Source organism: Myotis davidii, unplaced genomic scaffold, assembly GCF_000327345.1.
Source record: "Myotis davidii unplaced genomic scaffold, ASM32734v1 scaffold26, whole genome shotgun sequence".
In the NCBI taxonomy this organism is placed as follows: domain Eukaryota; kingdom Metazoa; phylum Chordata; class Mammalia; order Chiroptera; family Vespertilionidae; genus Myotis; species Myotis davidii.
The window spans coordinates 6,769,581-6,790,750 of NW_006299245.1; the positions used below are offsets into that span (position 1 = coordinate 6,769,581).

At 36.4% G+C, this 21,170-nt stretch overlaps 1 protein-coding gene across 1 annotated transcript in view; it reads right to left on the reverse strand.

The window, feature by feature from the left end:
• Positions 1-314: 314 nt before the first annotated feature.
• MGAT4C (MGAT4 family member C) overlaps positions 315-21,170 on the reverse strand; it is a 436,614-nt gene continuing 415,758 nt past the window's right edge. Inside the window, exons 3-5 of the mRNA XM_006774719.1 lie at positions 11,669-11,821; positions 4,571-4,718; positions 315-1,487 (exon numbers count right to left, since the gene is read on the reverse strand). Coding sequence (XP_006774782.1) covers positions 346-1,487; positions 4,571-4,718; positions 11,669-11,815 — 1,437 coding nt within the window. The 5' untranslated portion in view covers positions 11,816-11,821 and the 3' untranslated portion in view covers positions 315-345. The remainder of the gene's footprint in view (positions 1,488-4,570; positions 4,719-11,668; positions 11,822-21,170) is intronic.

A 21,170-nucleotide genomic window follows, 5' to 3' on the forward strand; every position in this document is an offset into this window, starting at 1 on the left:
TACCATCCAATAAACCACATTTTCTCTTTTTACATCCTTCATGCCACCTTTTTTGACATTCAGTTGAAATTTTGAAATTAACATGATAACATTAAAAATATAAATGAAAGCATTAACTGTGAACTTATACATTCAACTTCAGAAGTTGAAATAAATACAAGTGAATATTTAAGTAAGATTATGATAATGATATGTAAATCAAAACTGCCAAGGTGACTGACCTTTCTTTTAAACTATCCCATCTGTTGCTTTACCTCCATAGGACAAAGGTAGCAAAAGAGGAAGGTAACAAAAAAAGGAAACAGGACGACCTGTTTCAGTTACTGGACGTGTTGGTTTAATTGACTAAGAAGTCCAAATGCTAATACTCCTAATAATCAGCCACTCCTTTTGTGTTTTGGTAATGTATATCCTTATACACTTTATATCAAATGGAATTTTTTGATTCACATCTGACATTTCAAAGTTTCCGTTTTTGAATTCCCCTAGTCTTATGTAAGTATCACATTGTCTACTTTGTTTGAAAAGTATAACATTTTCCCCAACGTCTAGGGCTCCGTGATGTAAAATGTCATTTTGCCGGTCTTCTGTTCCAGTACTCACTTTAATTTTTTTAATTACAATTGGATTTTCAAAAACAATCACAAAGGTGTCTCCTATTGAAGGTGGCTTCCCCCAAAAGTATTCATCAACACTACTATAAGCCTTGCTGGCATCATAATTTTCAAAAACATTCATATTGGTATATAGACTTGCAGGAGGGTTATCGGGGATGTCAAATGACTCCTCTTCAAAATCATCATCCTTCAGCTTATTCTCAGTCCCTTTATAGGATGAATAATAACCCATGTGCTGAAAGAGAGACGGTTTAAAACGGATCACATTTTTCTGAGCCAGCAGACCCCGAAAATGAGTCAATAGCCAGTCACAAGGCATTTCTTGATAAAACATTAATAAAAAATGTGCCAAACGTGGGAGATCATGTGAATGATAAAGCTTTCCAATGTAACCAAGCTTAGAAAACTCAAGAGTTACCCAGTAGGTTCCTTCTAGGGATGTAATGACTTTCTTGATGGCAGTTAAGAAATTTTTTGAACATCGAACGTCATCTTCAAGCATCACATAATAGTCTGACGTATTGGCACAAAAATTAAGCAGGAAAGCATAATCTACATTTTGCTTGGAACGAAATCTGACTCTATCTTCCGGATCGTTGTAATTTCTTTTAAGACCATCCAGGATCGGGTAATATTCCTCTGGAGCATGTATCACTACCAATCTTCCTGCAATGATATGGTGGGCAAATTTTTGTGTAATATCCTGGACCATGGTCTCACGCCAGGACGAGTTAAAGTCTGCCAGGTGAACCACCACAGAGATCTCCTTCAGCTCTTCGTAGCTGGACTGCTCAAAAATGGACTTGATGGTCTCAAGTAAATAGTTTCCCTTTTTTCGTTTCACTGATGAAAGTCCAATTGTAAGAAACCCTAAGCAAAGAATGCAGAAAGATGACAAATTAAATGTAAAATAGGTTTCGAGTAACATAGAAAAAGAAACAAAACGTTATTTCCCCCTTAGGTCTGCTACTATATTAAGTAAATCTAGGAAATGATTATGTATAGAACATTTTGTGATTAAAATATTATGCTCAACACATAAAAACTATAGTAGTTTATACATAATTGATATTTTCTATGGAAAATGGCATCTTAAGCACAATGAAATGAGTCCTATTGCTGCAAACATTTGTGAAATGAAAAATATGGTTTAAAGTGTTTTGCAGCTTAATGTTCTTATTATACCCATTAGAGAAGATAGATATTTAGATAATATCCACGCTATTTAAAAAAAAAAAACTACAAAAGAAGAAGGAAATTCAGTTAAGCATGACAAACTAGTGTCAAATTATGAAAAAGAAAATTAAGAGTAACTCATTCTTTTAATTGTTTTAAATTTTCCATAGGACACATATTTTCATTTTTCTTTAATCACAGTATTATTTTATATCAGAAGAATTCATAATTAGACTTCAAAACTTTATTTTGAAATTTATCCAGTATGTTAATTAAATGCAAACAATAGTATAAGCTCATTTTGAAAAATTGCATTATAGTTTAAATGTAGGGTACATTCTTCTAAGACATGAATATTACTATTTTGAAACACATTTTATGTCAATTTTATCTGGAAAATTTTTATTCAGATAAAATTAAACCTAAATTAGGTTTTTAAATAAAACCTAATTTTATTTAAAAATAAAATTTTATTTTATTCAGATAAAATTAGAAATTGGATATTTTTAAGGAATAAAATAAAACCTAGTGAAGTGGCAGTTTGCCTCTGAGAAGTGTTATCTGTCTTTCTATTGAAATATTTTCACTTTTTAAAGTTTTCATTTTCACCATGACCGAGAACTGAATAAAATTTCAGAACCGCCACTTGGAAAATAGGATAATGTTTACATTCACCAAGATCACTGTTTTAATGCAGACACTACATAATGTAATTTACACAATATTGAAAAAAGCCCTTCCCAGAAAAAATATTTCTTCCTCATCTGTCAGAGAGGGAGAGATTTACACATTTTGTTTAAATACTTGAGTTACAACCCTGACTTCTACTGAAAACCCTGTATGTGTACCATTAAACTGAAGCTATCAGCCTTTAGTAATGCTCAATATTGGCAATACTTATAGAACACATTCTACATAAATGACAGAAGTCTGTGCATTTTACTAGAAATATGCATCTTAATATTCATAACAGCCTTTTGGGATAGCTTTGTGTGTATCATACCTGCTTTATAGCTGAGGAAACTAAATCACAGTGAGATTAGGTAGCTTTGCAAAGTGCAATGCTTAGTAAGTGGAATGGTGGCAAGATTCAATCTGTTTTGCCCTCATTTCTCTGTTTTATATGGCCTCCTGAGTATAAAGCATTTGACATGTGTGTCAATATACATTAGTAAACTCAGCATGGATAAAGGGAAATGAGCAATATTTGAACAAAGGTGGTGAAACAAACGTAGATCACAAAATAGTGGCAGTTTCATGCAATTGGACGGAAGCTTAAGATCAGTAGATATTTGAAATAGTAGAATGAATAAAAGACCTAAAGAAATCTGAGTTAAGTTACAATTTCCTCACCTGGTGATCACAAATTCACTTGTATAAACACTTCTGATCAAAAGACTAAAATTTTTCTGGTCTTCACACAACCTATTAAGAAGTTCATGATATCACTGCATTTCATTGAATCTAAAATTCACATTTTTTTTCATACAGAAATACTTTAAAATCTGGTTGCATGTTATGATTGATGACATCTTACAATTATTTTATTTTATTATTTTTTAAAAAATATTTTTATTGATTTCAGAGAGAAGGGAAAGGCAGAGAAAGATAGAACATCAATGGTGAGAGTCATTGATCGTCTCCCTCCTGCATGCCCCACACTGGGGATCCAGCCTGCAACCTGGGCATGTGTCCTGCCTGGGATTGAACCATGATTTTCTGGTTCATAGGTCGATGCTCAACCATTGAGCCACACTTGCCTGGCAGCATCTTACAATTAAAACTGATACTTGTATTTTCTTAGTGGTACAGTAATTAGACCATGATACTTTCTGTAATCCATGATAACTTGAAATCAATGAAATGTAGTATGTTACTTCTTGGATTCAAATTGCCTGAAGTAAGCTGAATAGTTTCCTCCAAAAATTCATGGAACCTCAAAGTGTGACCATATTTGGAAGTAGAATCTTTGCAGATGTAATTAGTTAAGGCTGTTGTGATGAACTTAAATGTATTTACAGTGGTCCCTAAATTCAATGACTAATGTCCTTATAAGGGAAGCAGAGGCTAAAGAGAGACCCAGAGAGACAAAGGAAGAGGGCCTTGTGAAGATAAAGGCAGGGATTGTGATTATGCTACCACAAGCCTCTAAAATTGTGAGATAATACATTTTTGTTGTTTTATTTAAACCATTGAGTTTGTGATAATTTGTTACATAGTACCTTAGGAAACAGATACAATGATTTTCACTAATTCAAAACTAGTGGTAAGTTACAAAAACCAAGCCATTAAAGTTTGAAATATGGGAATATCAATATGGGAATAGTTATTTCTTAAAGACAATGTTTAAATTTTAATATAAAGACTTTGCTTGAGGTGATGGGCACAGGATGCAGTGTGCAGATGTTTTGTTGAGTTGTACCCTTGAATCCTATATGATTTTTTGAACCAATGCCACCCCAATAAATTTAATAAGAAGTAAATAACAATAAAGATTAAAAGGTGTACATAAAATAAATATGTAAAATAAAAATAAAAAATTTGATTTTTCCTAGTATCTCTACATGGTCCTACAATAAGGCATTAAAAAAATTTATTAATAGAATTGGATCAGTGAGTAATTGTAATTTCTGAGGAAAAATTGAACAATTTCATAAAAAATGTATTATGTTAGTAAATTCTATAAACTTTTATTGCCATACAAATGAAGCAAATCATCATTATTTTTAAACAAAATATTTTATATATTCTTGATTTAAGAGTGTAAGGATACTTACGCTTTCTTTGCAAAGGAGTGGAAGCTAAGTAGCGATAGGTGACATTGATGGCCCCTGAGAAATTAGATAAATCTTTGAAAGTATGCACATAGCGTTCTGAATTCAGTTGATGTGTGGATGTTTCCCTTATAAGCTGTTTGTCTCCTTCCTGGATGCCAAGAAAGAGGCAGAGGAAATAAATGAATAATAGATGGTCATGGGTTAAAAAAAAGTTTCTCCTGATATATAATATGCATGTCATATAAATCTCAATTACTGGCACCTCTGTAGGTCATGATTTCTCACCTGGATTCCCACCTAGAGTCTCTGCTCCAGGCTCTCTCTACTCTAGTCTACTAGTTATACTACAGTTACATTTGCTTTTCTATAGCATACATTAATAATGGCACTATTGATAAAAATATCTACATGAAAACTCTCACTGCCTTCATGTTAAAATTAAAATTCTTCACAATAATTTCAGGATCTTAAAATTTAACTTTAGTTGATTTTACAGTTTCATGCAAAATTAATTGCCACTAAATTTCTCATTTGAATCATATTAACCCTCTATCTACTGAGCCAAACCATAAGAAAATATATTCTTATTTGTCTAAAATACATACCCTGTTACCATTTATAGCTTCTTTTTTTCTCTTTTCTTTAATATAAATTCAATTGTATATTTCAATTTATCTACTAGTAATCACCAGCTGTTCAAGACTATTGCTTATACATTATTAGCAAAATGACAACTCGCGTGGCTTTTCTATATAGTTTACAACACATGGAATATGTTTGGGGGCAACCTAATTAGAAAAAAATTGGGAGAGCAAGCTATATGCTGTACTGTGTGATGTTATGTAGCCCTATTTAAACTATTTAAAGTAGAATGGCAAGTCAGGTATGTGCAATCCATTAAAGAGAAAGTGAAGGCATTAAGTTGATTTGATTTTCCTATTATTTGGCTGTGGTCAATAAAACTTTCATTAAAACATAGTTTTAAAAGATTAGTAAGAGTTAAAATACAAATTTTACCTCAATTGGATCATTTACTGTTTTGTATCAAATTCAAATGTCAATAGCAAAGGTGGTCCACCAAACTTTTAAAACTATGGCCAGACCGGAATTTGTTTAAAATTAAAGTTGAGAATCATATACCATGACAGGGAAGAGCTTTCAATCTGCCAAACCAAGATTCTAAACCAAGATTCCAAACCAATGATAAACTAAGTTTCATTCTGATGATATTTTCTGTATATTCAGTTCTGTTCATGAACTGATATTTGGTGTTTAACACTATCTTTCTGTATTTTATATTGCCTTGACAATTTTGACAAAGAAAAATACTTTAGTCTATTACAAAATTTATAATGTGTTTGTCAACTGTAAGTTAAACTTTCAAACTATATAAAATTAAACGTTGGGTGCTAGATTTCTTATAAATATACTAATTAAAATTCCTTTGAATCTGATTATTTAAATTTTTTTACATCTAAATATTTTAATCTGTGTCTTTCTGAAAACCTACAAAATAGGGGTGAGAACTTACGGTCCATGGGTCATATGAGGCCCATGAAATTATTTGGTCTGGCCCTGCAAGGGCATCAAAAGTGAGTTAATTAAATATTTGACCAAACACAGCAGGCTAATGTTTAAGTTGATAATTTTGTATGGCTCACGAATGATGTTATAAGTATCCAAATGGACGTTGGCAGGAAAAAAAAGTTCCCCACTCCTGTTATAGAACACCATTAAAGTTTTAAAATAAACAAATTTGAATTGCCAAAAAGCAACTGTAATTCAATTTAGCATCAACTACTTTAATAGTAATGTAATGGTATTTATAGTCAATAAGATTTAGAAGATATAGCTATAAAAGTTACAGTAGTCACAATACTAAATTCATTTTACCATTCTGTTCTTAGGTGATGTCACATTCTAAAGGAAGAGCAGGATACTGAGTATCACTTTAAGAATTCTATCTTCAATATGTAAAAATGCAGATTTTTCTGTGATAAGATAAAATATATTCATCCTGATTGAAGGACATAACAGAATAGGAAATAAAAACGGAATGTATATAAAATAACTTTATTAAATTCTGAAGACTAAGCTTTACACTTTTCAGCATAAATAAATAATGCAACTTTCACCTGAGTCAGCCTTGTTGATTGCTTTCCAGAGGCATATACCTGAACATCAAGAATCCCCCAGATACCGTCTTTCTGTAACTACTAAGCGATAGTGTATTTCTCAGGACTAAGACAAACTTTCTGACAATCACTTTCTGGATGGGAATGAAATTCAGTGGACTAACTACAGGCTAAAAATATACCCTATCGGCTACTTTGAAGATGCTCACAGCCCAGAAGTTAGGTTGATTGGGCATGTAATGTCTCTTCTACTTAGTTTGCCTTGTAATACTATTTGGCTCTCCTATACTGAGCTTGGCTTCCTTTCCTGCCGAAAGGCACTATATCCTTAATATGTAAGCAAAACACCAAACTATTATATGCCCAGGATTTCAGGCCACCAACGCATTTTCTAGCAAAAGAGCAGAATGTAAGTTGCTAAGTAACTCCAGAGACCTTACTACTTCTAATTGTCTGAATTCTCCGAATTAGGACTTTTATTTTCCCTGAAATAAGAAAGGCAGAAAAAGCAAGACTGACGCATGCCCAAGCTTAGAAAATAGTACACATTGTGGCATTTTGGAGTCAAGAAAGAAAATCAAGTTGGATAATTTTATGAAAATGAAATAAGCACAGATAAAAGGGTCAAAAGGGAGAACTGTGAAAAAAAAAACTACACTGTATTGCAGTAGAGGACTAGTTTTCTAAGGATAGTAAACATTTTTGGAAAAATAATTTTAACATAATGTTACATTAATGATTTAAAAGTGTTTAAATATTTATACATATTAAGCACTGGGATAAAATGTAGCTCAGAATATAAATTAGGTAGAGAATATCATCTAGTAAATAGTGAAAAATTAAACTAATAAAAATACTTTCATCGAATGTTCTATATTGGGGGTTGTTGTACTTAAAAATCATTTTAATTCCCTTTCCAAGTTAATATAGTTAAGAATAATTTCAGGTTTTAAAGATAAAATATAATTTCTTCTCTATAAGTGGGCTGATTTGCTACTTTGACTATATAGCTATATGCTTAATATAGCCAGAGAAAAATTCATTGAGAAGGTGATCTTCAAGAGCTACATCATTAAATCAGACCTTTTACCTTAGGTGGCTAGGACCTATGTTTAGACATGAACATGTAAAAATTTACAAAACAGGACTATAGTATTTGATTTTCTTATGGATATATAGTCTATTACTCCTTAGGCATTTAAATTTTATGAATTTAAAGAGTTTTTATTCCAAAAATATATAAAGATGTTATAAAAATGTACACAATGACCTTTTGTCTGTTTAAAATGAAACATTAATATTGGACTGGAAAGTGTCTCATAAATGCAGCAAATCATTGGCTATAAGCATCCTGCCAATACCATGTGTTTGACTTACAAGATGTGATTCCCTTTTACCAGTGGACACAGATGCAATAAATAACATTTTTATTTCAGAATTAAATAATTCATCAAGAGCTCCTCTAGTTAATTTATAATCTTTAATTTTATTTAAAAATGCTGGATCACATCAGCCTTGCTCTATTGTCCTTATATCTCGTAAAACTAATAATCAGGTTTTTCAGAAAACCAAAATAATTATCATTAGAAGTTTCTCCAGTACTGTTTATCCTAAATCATGCTTAGTCAAACTGTGTTAGTGTGTGGTGATTTTAGCCATTGTTAATTGACTGTGAATGGTAGAATGAAGGGTCCAAGAGATAAAGACCTATACTTGAAGGTAAAAGCCTAGTAGAGTCAAGATACAGGAATCGGGCAGAATTTCACCATTAAAGAAAAATGCTAAATGAAGCAAAATGCTTTAGGAAAGGCCTTCTAAGAAGATCCAAGTACCAAGGTCATACAGTTGCCTCATAGGAAATTGAATAGTATATAGTAGATAATTAATAAATCATGTTTATTTGATGAAATAAAACATTTTTATTGGGAAACACTGTGGTTATTTTCAGATTTTCTCTTGCTAAGTATTAACTCAAACTTTCAGTGAGCTTGCATGATGGAAAGTATTTTTCAGTCCTCTGTACGTCCAAAGGGTTTTATTTTCTGAAATATGTGAGCAGGCCCTGGTTTAGCTCAGTGGATAGAGTGTTGGTCTGCGGTCTCAGGTTCATTTCTGGTCAAGGGCACAAAAGGATCAGGTTGTGGGCTTGATCCTCAGTAGGGGGCGTGCAGGAGGTAGCCAATCAATGATTTTCTTTCATTATTGATATTTCTCTCCCCCTCTCTCTCTCTCTCTCGAATTGAACCATGATTTTCTGGTTCATAGGTCGATGCTCAACCACTGAGCAACACTTGCCGGGCAGTATCTCTCTCTCTCTCTCTCTCTCCCCCTCTTTCTCTCTCCTCCCTTCCTCTCTGAAATCAATAGTTATATCCTATCTAATAATAGACAAACATGGTAATTGACCATACCTCTGCTATGCTTCCCATTGGCTAATCAGCAGGATATGAAAATTAACTGCCAACAAAAGTGACGGCCAGCAGCGACACAGCTGAAGCGACCATGAGGCTTGCTTACTCCAGTGATGGAGGAAGCCAAGGTTCCCCGCCTGCCGCTGCCCAGCTCTGAGCTCCGGAAGCAATGTTTCAATTATAGAAGCTAAACAAACCCCAGATACCTGCTTTCAGCCAGCCGGGGCCTCAGAGCTTAGAGCGCCAGTGATGGCAACAGAGTTTCAATTATAAAAGCTAAGCAAACCCAGATACCTGCTTTCAGCCAGCCACCGCCTCAGAGCTGTAGCCAGGCCTCAGGGCTGGAGCCGGCTCTTAGCTCCAGTGACAGCTATAGAAGGTAAATAAATCCCAGAATAAAAAAAAAAAAGAGGCTGGGAGCTTCAGTCACCTCCCAGCCTGAAAACAGCCCTCAGCCCCTCACCCAGGCTGGCCAGGCACCCCAGTGGGGATCCCCACCCTGAAGGTGGTATGGCCAGCTGCAAATAGCCATCAGCCCATCATTCAGGCTGGCCAGGCCCCCAAGCGGGACCCTCACCCTGAAGGAAGTGTGACTAGCTGCAAACAGCCATCATCACCTCACCCAGGCTGGCCAGGGACCCCAGCGGGAACCCCACCCTGATCCGGATCACCCTTCAGGGCAAACCAACCAGCCCCCACCTGTGCACGAGGCCTCTTATCCTATATAATAAAAGGGTAATATGCAAACTGACCCTAACAGCAGAAGGACTGGGAATGACTGGTCACTATGACACACACTGACCACCAGGGGGCAGACGCTCAATGCAGGAGCTGCCCTCTGGTGGTCAGGGCGCTCTCACAGGGGTGAGCTCTGCTCAGCCACAAGCCAGGCTGATGGCTGCCAGTACAGCAGTGGTGGTGGGAGCCTCTCCAACCTCCTCAGCAGCACTAAAGATGTCAGACTGCAGCTTAGGTCTGCTCCCCGCTGGCAAATGGACATCTCCTGAGGGCTGCCGGGCTGCCAGAGGGATGTCTGATTGCCATCTTAGGCCCAATCCCCCGAGGAGCAGGCCTAACCAGCAAGTGGTCACCCCCGAGGGGTCCCAGACTGCGAGAGGGCACAGGCCGGGCTGAGAGACCCCCTACCCCTGAGTGCACAAATTTTGGTACACCGGGCCTCTAGTATAAAAAAAATAAAATAAAATGTGTGAACAGGAATGATAAATAAAAATTAAGATTTTTCTAAATATCTTAACCTCAGTTCAGATAGAAAATGTTAATAAGCCATAATGTCCATGTTACTCTCATCACACATGATATGATGTGATAATTACAGTAACAATTTAAATTCTTACCATTCGCCAGAATCAGTTCTTTGAATATTTCCATAATTCACTTAAAATTAATTTATATATTATGCATTAATTTTATCTTTTAAAAACTACTGAATATCTTAACATCAATACCTTTAGTTTTTGAGGTTCTATATTACTTTTTAGTGAATATAAATATATAAAACACTAGCCCTTTACAAAATCTAAATAAGGTGTCACATATTATAATATAATATTACTTCTTAGCAACATAGCATAATTAGTATCATTAGTTAGACAATGATTTTTTTTTTAATTTGGACAATACAGAAAATAGTGGAAGTAAGGTGTAATACCATTAATCAAATTTTGTTTGTTCTATATATTTCAAATTAAAGCTCAAATACTGAAATGGTTTTACATAAGATTAATTCACCACAGTGATAATAGCTAACTTATTTGTAATTATATATACACTAGAGGACTGGTGCTTGAAATTCATGCACGGGGGAGGGGGAGTGTCCCTCAGCCCAGCCTGCACCCTCTCCAATTTGGGACATCCCTCTCATAATCCAGGACTGCTGACTCCCAACTGATCACCTGCCTGCCTGCCTGCCTGATTGCCCCTAACCCCTTCTGCCTGCCAGCCTGATCACCCCCTAACCACTCCCCTGCCAACCTGATCGACACATAACTGCTCTCCTGCCATCCTGATTGCCCCTAACTGCCCTTTCCTGCAGGGATGGTCCCCCCTGACTCCTCTCCCCTGCAAGCCTGGGTCACCCCCAACTGCCCCCCGCTGCAGGCCTTATCGCTCTCAACTCCCCTCCCTTTCAGGCCTGGTCCCTCCCAACTGCCCTCCCCTACTGGCCTGATTGCCCACAACTGCCCTCCCTTGCCAGCCATCTTGTGTCCACATGGGGTGGCCATCTTTGACCACATGGGCGCAGCCATCTTGTGTGATGGTCAATTTGCATATTACTTTTTATTATATAGGATATTTGAATCATTTTTTATATATATACGTATATATGTATATACATATCAATAAAGAAAACACTGCAACATAAAACAATTGTGAAGATGGTACTATAAAGTTCATAAAAAATAGTAAATAGGTAGATAAGATATGTTATAAGGCTATTCTATACAGCCTAGAATTGAAGTTAGGTTACTAATGAACTAAGTGTAGTTAATATAAGCATTGTTTTAAACAAACAAACAACTTCTAAAACTTACCAGAACATAGCTATCTTCAATGTACAAATTCATAAATAGAAGAAAAATTACAAGAACTCCCAAGAATGACACTGTAGAACGTTTTCTCAGGCATCTCATTTTATCCAGAATTTCAAAAATATGTTTCACTTGATGAAATTTAAACATTCTCTCCTGTAGAAAAGAGGCACATAATTACTAACAATTAATTTGGTTGAAAATATTTCTTTACCATATATCTGAAGGGCCAGACCTTTATAAAATATCACCCTTTCACACATAAGATTGGCATAGATATTCTTAATACAGTGCATAAAGTCAATAAACAGGTTTATGTCAATATGGAGCAAGTAAAAATGAAAATGAAATCAGTTATTTCTGAACAAATGATTGTTGGTAATAATATTTTAAGAAAAAAATAGGTCTTTAATGAGAAACAGAACACAAAAGAGAAAGAGTGATATATCAACTTTCATTAGTGAGATATATCATTAAAGTAATATCCCTCTCCCCATAATATAATGTAATGAAAATGAAAGAAACCAGAAAACTATGAGCCTAATTTTTATCCCAGATGCATTGAAGATGCACTGAAAAGAGCTATTGGGTGTAAATCTGGAGAGAGGAAAGAGAAGTGACAATGGAGGTTAAGTTTTGGGCATAAGTACCAACATATATTTGAGAACTGAGTTACAATTTTTGTTTATTTTTACAATATTTTTTGTTAAGTCAGAGTAGATCCTAGAGCAGTGATGGCGAACTTTTTGAGTTTGGCGTGTCAGCATTTTGAAAAACCTTAACTTTGATGCCGTGTCACATATAGAAATTTTTTGATATTTGCAACCATAGTAAAACAAAGACATATTTTTGATATTTATTTTATATATTTAAATGCCATTTAACAAAGAAAAATCAACCAAAATAATGAGTTCATGTGTCGCCTCTGACACACGTGTCATAGGTTCGCCACCACTGTCCTAGAGTATTACATCTGCATTGCCCCACTTGATTTAATTTTAACTAGAAGTGTGGCTGTTTATAACCCTATCTAATAAAGAAGGAATATGCTAATTGACTGCCCCACCCTCAAAGATGGCAGCGCCCATAGCCACAAAATGGCCAGCAGCAGAGAGCAGTTGTGGGTGACCAGGCCAGCAGGGGAGGGCAGTTAGGGGTGATTCAACCAGCAGGGGAGGGCAGTTAGGGGTGACTGGGCCTGCAGGGGAGGGAGGGAAGTTGGCGGGGACCAGGCCTTCAGGGGAGGGCAGTTAGGGATGACCAGGCCTAGGGGAGGGAGGGCAGTTGGTGGGACCAGGCCTGCAGGGGAGGGCAAATGGGGCGACCAGGCCAGCAGGAGAGGGGAGTTGGGGCAACTGGGCCAGCAGGGGAGGGTCATTGGGGCGATCTGGCTGGCAGGGGAGCAGTTTGGCATTGATCAGGCTGGCGGAGGTGTAGTTAGGTGGTGATCAGGCTGGCAGGCAGCCGAGTGGTTGGGAGCTAGCAGTCCTGGATTGTGAGAGGGATGTTTCAGATTAGAGAGGGTACAGGCTGGGCTGATGTTAACCCCCTCACCCCTAGTGCACAAATTTCATGCACCAGGCCTCTAGGAATTTATAAGCTGCAAAAAGGCAAAATTAAAGTCAACACGATTAGTAGAGACCTAATATTTTTTCATTTTACTCTTCTATGTCTTCTATTTCACTCTTCTATCCTCCAACCACAGATGCATTTAGATTAATGATCTTTTAACAAAAAATATAAACATATCTGAAATGATCAAAAGAGTAGTTGAATCATTTTGTCTAAAACTAAGCATATTCTGGAAATGTTGCCACTTTGAGTTATGTGCTGGGTTTCCCTGGGTTCATCTTTAGAATGAAGTATTTATGTATATAAAGAACTTCAGGATGCGATATAAGGCCTGTACCCCAAACATTTAGAACAATATCTAGGACATAGCTGGCAATCAACATCTCTTTGATGAATGCAATAAATAATTTATGGATCCTTACAAATTATAGAAAATATTATTAGAAATAAAGGGAAAGGCTTAAGAAAGGTAGAGAATAGAATTTAAAAAATAATATTATAAATAATTTTTGTTCATTTCTTTTAGCCATATTTTTTCCAGGGTTATTTATATTTTCTTGTTGATATGTAGGGGTTTTAAATATATGTATATAAATACACACATATATACTAATTATTGCTTATATCAGCCATTCTTAACCTGTGGGTCGTGACCCCTTTGGGGGTTGAACCACCCTTTGACAGGGGTTGCCTAAGACCGTCGGAAAACACACATATAATTACATACTACATTCTGTGATTAATCATTATGCTTTAATTATGTTCAATTTGTAACAATGCAATTGGGGGGGCACCACAACATGAGGAACTGTATTAAAGGGTCACGGCATTAGGAAGGTTGAGAACCATTCGCTTATATTAAAAATATCTAAATATTTTTCTCAACTATTTCTTATATTTTCCTTTTCTTGGTCTGACTTTCGGCAGTATATTTTTTATTCAAATTTATTTCACAAATGTGTGACTGTTTTATACAATGTTTTAAAAATCCTATCATTTTTAATGTGGCATAGAAAATGTCTTTTATTATCTGTTGAATTTGTTTTTTATGGTTAGATTTTTCAATACACCTGGAATTTATCTTTGTGTCTTTTATGAAGTGATGTAAGAATTTTATTTTATTTTTTCTATATGGAGAGCTCATGGTCTTCTAGTCACAGTGATTGGTTGTAAATACTGGTGAAATCACAACTTCTAACTGCAAGGGTGTGGAAAAGAGTAATCAGCAAAGTAACCAAAAACGGAGAACTGGATATTGGTAAACACTATTATTGTATGCCACACCATATATTAAATCATCTATTCTTTTCGTTAGATTTGTGATGCCACTTCTAGAATAGTGTCACTTTCAAATTTGTATTTATGGGTCATAAATTTATCTATAGACCCATAATTTACATTCTTCTTTTTGTTTAAATTTTACTTTTTAATTGTAGTTTACATTCAATATTATTCTCTATCAGTTTCAAGTATATAGCATAGTAGCACAGTAGTTAGACAATCATGTACTTTACAACACGTTTCTTTCAATAATTCCAGTACTCACAGGCATCATACATGATTATTACAATATTGCTAACTATCTTCTTTATGTGGTACTTCATACCCCTGTGACTATTTGTAACTACCAATTTGTACATTTGAATCTCTTCCTTCAATCCCCCAACTCTCAAACCCTCTATCAACCATCAGCCTGTTCTCTGTATTTATGAATTTGTTTCAGTTTTATTTATCTGTCATTTATCTAGATTGGACGTATAAGTGAAATCGTATGGTATTTGTCTTTCTCTTTCTAAATTATATAGCTTAGCCTAATACCCTCTAGGTCTATCCATACTGTTGATAAAATAAAATTTCATTCTTTGCTATAGTTGAGTAAATATTCCATTGTATATATGTACCACTGGTTTATTATCCATTCATCTATTGATGGACACTAGGGCTGCTTTCATATATCTTGGCTATTGTAAATAATGCCACATTGAATATAGGGGTGCATATGTTCTTTTGAGTTTGGGTTTATTCCCACATATACCCAGAAGTGGAATCACTGAGTCAAAAAGCAGTTTCATTTTAATTATTTTTTTAGCAATCTTCATGGTAGTTTTATAGTGGCTGTACCAATCTGCATTCCCATCACCAGTGTATGAGGGTTCCCTTTTCTCCACATCCTCACCAGCACTTTGCAGACTTACTGATGATAGTCATTTTGACAGATATGCAGTGATATCTCATTGTGGTTTTAATCTGCATTTCTCTGTTACTTACTGACATTGAGCATTTTTTCATGTGTCTATTGGCCATTTGTGTTCTTTAAAGAAATGTGTTCAGGTCCTTCACCCATTTTTAATTTGAACATCTGTTTTTATTGCTGTTGAGTTGTATCAGGTGTTTGTAAATTTTGGATATTAAACCTTTATTGGATGTCTCATGATAAATATCTTCTTCTACTCAGTAGGTTGTCTTTTCATTTTGTTGATGGTTTCCTTTGTTTTGCAAAAACCTTTTAGTTTTATGTGTTCCCATTTGTTTATTTTTATTTTGTTTATTTTGCCCAAGGAGATAGATAAAAAAAAGTACTGCTAAGAGAAGTATCAAAAATATTTCTACCTATGTTTCTATAACATTTTTCAATCAAAAAATACGTAGCAATTTTGAACCAAAACATTATAAGTAAAATTATGTAATCTGGAAATGATTCTGTAGAGAAAGCAACTTTCTGATTGTAAAAATTTATCTAGATTTGGAATATTACCCAAATTACAAAGAATTATAATATAATCATATGCAAACGACACAATATTCTCAAATAGCAATTTGGGAAGAATTATCAATAGCATAAAATACATGTATTTCCTTTGATTCAGCAATTATCCTTTAAAATATATTTAAATAGAAAATGTATATTTGTGAGCCAATGTTTAGCTCTGGTGTTACAAGACAGTGATGTTTGTAAAAATAAATTGGGAACAATGTTTGATATTAGCAGTTGCTATTTCAGGGTAACAAAATTATCAGAATATGTTATTATTTTTCCTTTTTAAACTTTCTATATTTAAAAAAACTTATTTCAGTAATATTTAAAAAGTTACTTTGAATTTTCAAAATATTTTTCATTTGTTAGTAAAGAAAATTATTTTTTATTTTGTGTACACAAAAGCATAAGCACAGCAAATTTTTCAAGAAAATAATATTAAAAATATGTAATGCTTTATGGTATGTCTATAGATGCTCTGAAAGTTAAATGTTTTAAGTTCAATGTAAATGTTAAGTCAAGAAGTACATTCTAATTCTATTCCTTTGAGATAGAGAAAATATAAATGGTCAAAAACATATGCGTAGTTCATTGTACATAAGTGTACATAAAGATAATAAGAACAATGTTAACTTTTATTTAATACCTTTCAAGTGTTGGGAAACACACTTTGCATGGATACCTTGAACCTTCAGAAATATGCTAAGACTTCAATAGTGATATTAGATAAATTTTACAAATGGAAAGAAAATAAGGCTTTCTTGTGATATCTCTATGGGGGGTGGTTCCAGTTACTTTTAAATCTTAGAACTCACTAAGTTCTAAGTGAGTCTTAGAACAGAGTCTTCTCTATTAACCACTATTCATGTACAATTTACTAATTAGGTTTTATATGATATTTTAAATATATTATTGTCAACACACTATCCAACATATGTGGTATAGTAATTTGTGGCACTGATCTGTTGAATAAAATAGAAATTACATATTAGATATAATTTTTTTGAGAAAACATTTTTTATTAAATCTTCTTAACCTAATATACACATAAATATATAACATGAGGAGACAGGTGATATACGCTATTTCAAATATTAAGAGAGGTGTAAAAATAGTGCTTTAGAGGCATAGTGTAGTGCACTCAGCATAATGCAAAATAGAACAAAACAACAACAAAACCCAAGGATGTAATTTCAAAGAGTTGACAAAGAAAGAAATTCAGAAGTCCTTAGAGCATTATGGTGCCCACCCAGATTCTAATATCTAACCCTCAGGTTATAATTTTCCAAAGTGCATTTAGGACAATCAGAAAACAATAGCCTTTCATTGTGCATACCCTCAGAATAAGTAGGAGAAAGATAATAGCACAAGCTTCAGTTTACATGTGAGTGAAAATAACCAAAACCAGGACAAACAGAAGTGGCTAAGGAAGCCAAATCAGAGCAAACAAACGATTGGGAAACATAAAAATATGTCAGTTTTTAAACAAACTACACCACAGTGAAAGACAAATTAAGGAAGCAAATAATACAAAGAAACTCCTCTCCTGCTTTATCCAAAGAATCACCTCGGTCTAGAGATATACAAATAAATATTCAGGAAATAATATAAAGACAAACAAAACAAAAATAGCTTATTATAGGTAAAGGAAGGGACTCAGATTAGACTATAATTTTGTCATGCTATAAAGCAAGAGGACTTTCAAAGATTAATGGGAGCATTATCTAAAGGATATAGAACAGTTTTAAAAGGCTTTCATTTTTTAAAAAAAATCGGGGGAAATGATAAAAAATGACTATGAATAATATTAAAACATTAAACTAATACAAATTTATGATTACATTACTATCATAAGAAAATGATAAAAAGAAAAGGCAGGAAACCTATTTGTACAATTAGATGTGATACTTAAATCACCTTCTGACCCTAGAGTTGGTAATCAAAACAAAAATACCTAAGTTTTTCCCTTGAATTTCTACAAAGAACTGTATGTCTTTCATAGTTGATGATGGGTATTTTTATATACTGGACAACAGGCAACATAGGGCAATGATCTCGGAAAGAAAAAACATCAACTGTCAGGAGGCGGTTTGCAGTCCTTAAAATACAGGACAGGGCATTGATAAAATAAATTGAAAACAAAACAAAACAAAAAATGAAACAAAACAAATAGATATACAATTAATGTGTCCATTAATTGTAATAATCAATATTGTTAAAATGTTCATACTGCCCAAAGCCATCTATAGATTGAGTGCAATTTCTAACAAAGTTCCAATAGCATTTTTCACAGTAATAGAAAACAAATCCTACAGTTTTTGTGGAACCACAATAGGCCCCACAACTAAAGCAATTCTCAGAAAGATGGACAAAATTGCTAGAAGCATCAGACTTTATAATTTCAACTATATTACAAAGCTATAGTAATCAATACAGTACTGTATTATCATGAAAATAGATATATAGACCAATGAAACAATCCAAAGGCCAGAAATAAACTCATATATATACAATCAACAAATATTTGAAACTAGAGCCAAACATATTTGATGAAGAAAGGATAGTCTTTTCAATAAACTGGATATTCACATGCAAAAGAATGAAACTGGATCCTTACCTCACACCACTCACAAAAAATTAACCCAAAATTGATTAAAGACTTAAATGTAAGACCAAAATCATAAACTTCTTAGAAGAAAACATGGGGAAAATGTTCTTTTACACAGGATGTGACACCAAAAAATATAAATACAAAGCAAAAGATAAACAAGTAGATTACAGGCTGGGGTGAAAGTAGGTTTACAGTTGTGAGTATATGAAACAGAGTTTATTCTATCATTAAGTTTTACTAATTACTGTATTATTTTCCATATGAACAACTGTAATCTTTCTTTTGCTGCACCCTGGATATCCAAGTAAAAATTAATTTCACACACAAAAAAGAAAACCAAAAAAATGAAAGGCAGCACAAAGAATGGGAGAAAATATTTTTAAACCATAAATGTGGATAGAGGTTAATAATTCAAAATATATAAGGAATTCATACAACTCAATAGCAAAAAGCCAATATTCTGATTAAAACGGCCAGAGGATACAAATATATATATTTCCTAAAGACATAAAAAAAATGGCCAATAGGTAGATGAAAAGATGTTTCACATCTCTAATTATCGAGGAAATGGAAATAAAAATCACAATGAGCTATCACCTCACATCCATTAGAATGTCTATTATAAAAAAAAATACACAATACAATATACAGATGATGTATTATAGAATAATATACCGGAAGCCTATATTATTTTATTAACCAACTAGAGGCCCGGTGCATGAAATTCAAACATGGGTGGAGGTCCCCTCAGCCCAGCCTGCACCCTCTCCAGTCCAGGACCCCTCGGGGGATGTCTGACTACCAGTTTAGGCCCGAACCCCAGGATCGGGCCTAAACCGGCAATCAGACATCCCTCTAACAATCCTGGACCACTGGCTCTTAATTGCTCACCTGCCTGCCTGCCTGGTCGCTCCCTACTGACCCCCCCCGTCAGTCTAATCGCCTCCAAATGACCCCCTGCTGGCCTGGGCACCTCCAACTGCTCCCCCTGTGGGCCTGGTCACCCCTCACAGCCGCCCTGCCATCCTGGTTGCCCCACACAGCCTGCTTCTTCAGTTGTTTGGTCATCCCTCAATAACCCCCTTGCTGGCCTGGTTGTAGGCAGCCATCTTGTGAAGGCTCGAGGTTAATTTTCATATTACCTCTTATCATATAGGACTAGGGGCCCAGTGCACGGAATTCTTGAACCAGTGGAGTCACTTATATTGGCCAGGAATCAGGGCCACCAGGTTCCCCTCCTTTCCACCTCCCCACCTCCTCCTTTCCTTGCTGCCAGTGCACCACCACCACATGATTCCCTGCTTCCCCACCTCCCTGCCTCCCTGATTTCCCCCCTCCTCCTTCCCTCACTGCCTACGTCCACTACCACCCACCCCCAGTTAAATGTCCCAGACCAGGGCCCAGCCCTGATCAGGCAATCAGGACCTGTCGGCTGGGGAGAGGGGCCGACTACCACCACAGTAGTTGGGTGGTGGGCCAATTGGGGCCTGCCAGTCGGGGGAGGGAAAGGGGAGGGACCCAGGAGGTTGGCCACTGGCCCCAAGGAGGGAGCTGACCCTTAGCCTCCCTGGGATAGGGGCTGCATCCACCACCACTCACCCCTAGTTCTATGTTGCAGTCTTGGGGCCCACCCCAAATCAGGCAATTAGGGGAGGGACCAGGAAGTTGGCCAGCAGGCCCCATCACTGATCAGGGCCTGTAGGCTGGGGGAAGCTCCTGCATTGAGCATCTGCCCCAAGGTGGTCAGTGCACATCATAATGACTGGTCGTTCTGGTCACTCCAGTCATTTGTCATAAAGGTTGCTTAGGCTTTTATATATAAACTAGAGGCCTGGTGCACAAAAATTTGTGTACTCAGGGGGGAGGGGGGAGTCCCTCAGCCCGGCCTGTGACCTCTCTCAGTCTGGGACCCCTCGGGAGATAACGACCTGCTGGCTTAGGCCTGCTCCCGGGTGGCAGAGGGTAGGCCCAATCCCTAGGTGCAGCCCCTGGTCAGGCTCAGGCCAGGGCCGATTGGGGAGTTGGGGCACCACCCCCTGTCATGCACTGAGCAGGGCAGACTGGGAGGTTGCGAAGCCACCCTCAGTCACGCTCAGGGTAGGGCCGATTGGGGGGTTGGGGCAACACCCCCTGTCACACTCAAGGCAAGGTCGATGGGGAGGTTGCTGCGCCACCCCGTGTCACGCACAGAGCAGGGCCCATCAGGGGTGTTGGGACTCCATACCCTGTCATGCACAGAAGAGGGGGTTGGGGCACCGCCCTTTATCACCCACAGAGCAGGGCCGATCAGGGGGTTGGGGCGCCGCCACGCTTACACTCAGGGCAGGGCCGATGGGGACGTTATGGCTCTACCCCGTCACACACAGAGCACGGCCCGTGAGGGGGGGCAGTTGGGGCGCTGCACCCTGTCACACACAGAGCCGCAGGGTGATCTGGGGTTTGGAGAGCTCTTCCCTATCAGGGACAGAGCAGGGCTGATCAGGAGGTTTGGGCACTGCCCCCTGTCATGCTGATCCCGGTGCCGGGAGGCCTCGCGGCTCCGCTGATCCCGGTGCTGGGAGGCATAT